This window comes from Rhizoctonia solani, chromosome 5 (assembly GCF_016906535.1).
Source record: "Rhizoctonia solani chromosome 5, complete sequence".
NCBI lineage: Eukaryota > Fungi > Basidiomycota > Agaricomycetes > Cantharellales > Ceratobasidiaceae > Rhizoctonia > Rhizoctonia solani.
In genome coordinates, this window is record NC_057374.1 from 2,075,966 (window position 1) to 2,077,143 (window position 1,178).

Below are 1,178 nucleotides of genomic sequence, written 5' to 3' on the forward strand. Positions count from 1 at the left end.
AACCAAGTCTGAAAAAAAGTAAGAGGGCACCAGTCCGGATAACCAGCTTGTTCCACCGTTGAAGTATTGTGAAATAATCTGATCATGGTCTATACGGTAAAACTCAACTTGACCAAGATCAGGTAAATATTGGTTCCATGGACAAGAGAGGACAGCCTGGATTTCGGGCCTTTGGTGCTCAAAAGGAATTGACAGGTCAATGTTGAAAATGTATTGATATTGAAATAAAGATCGGATCGATAGCGCCTGAAAAGAAGGGTTAAATGATGTTATACGAGGTACTGATTCCTGCTGAAGTGTAACTATTCGCTTGAGTGATCAAGGACGACCGATTACTACACAGACTACGCACATCTGGGGTGGAATCAGATAGCGGCCTTGGTATGTTGTGGAATGAGTTACTGGGAAGTAGTGATAGATTCGGGGGCCTGTCGAGAGTCTCTTGATGAAATGGTATCAGTGACGGAGAAGGTGCTCTTGAAGGGAGTGCGGTGGGCGGTGCCAAGGAGTCGGTTCGAAGCTGAGCCATCTGAGACTCGAGTAGCTGAATTTTAACTCTCAAGCTCTCAATATACTGCTTTGTGAATGGACGAGATGCTTCAGTATCTGGGTTCCATGAGCACTGGAAGCTGTCAGCTTTCTGGATGAACGGCCATAGGATACAGTACCTCATGACCCTAGAGGATGTCAATGTCAGCCAGACACGAGTAGAATTGAGGGGCATAAACTAACGGAAGATGTGCAGGTACCACATATTGGTTGCTCTCCGTCACACTTGCATCTCCGACGTCTACATTCATTACATGCTCGGGTCACATATGGACGACGACGAGGAGTACCAGTATTTGGTACGGACATATCCTTCAGTTGTCAAGAGAGGAATCGTTATTGTGAAGGAGAGTAGTTTATGTGGAAAAGGGTATGCGTATGTGCACTCCTGTCAGCTCGAAAACGCTATCAAAATTAAGCAGTAGCCTGGAGTCAAATTCGGTCTCGAAAATCGCATTCCCAGACTATCAGGGTTGTATTGTTTTGGAGGAAATCCTGGATAATCTTTCGAACAAGGTTGTTACATATGCCTCGGCCCTACGGGAAATGTACGGGATGGATCAGCAGTAGTACCAGCGAACAAATTCCGGCCCCGTGGTTCACCTCGGCTGTCCACGGAATTATGCTTC

General features: G+C 46.1%; 1 protein-coding gene across 1 annotated transcript; it reads right to left on the minus strand.

Annotated features, from left to right (window-relative positions):
- Positions 1–259: 259 nt before the first annotated feature.
- Positions 260–800, minus strand: RhiXN_09462 (uncharacterized protein; the record flags this gene model as incomplete). Its single annotated transcript, XM_043329278.1, has 2 exons — positions 260–677; positions 733–800. 2 exons carry the CDS (start codon positions 798–800, stop codon positions 260–262), a joined length of 486 nt encoding a protein of 161 aa, XP_043180724.1.
- Positions 801–1,178: the final 378 nt, after the last annotated feature.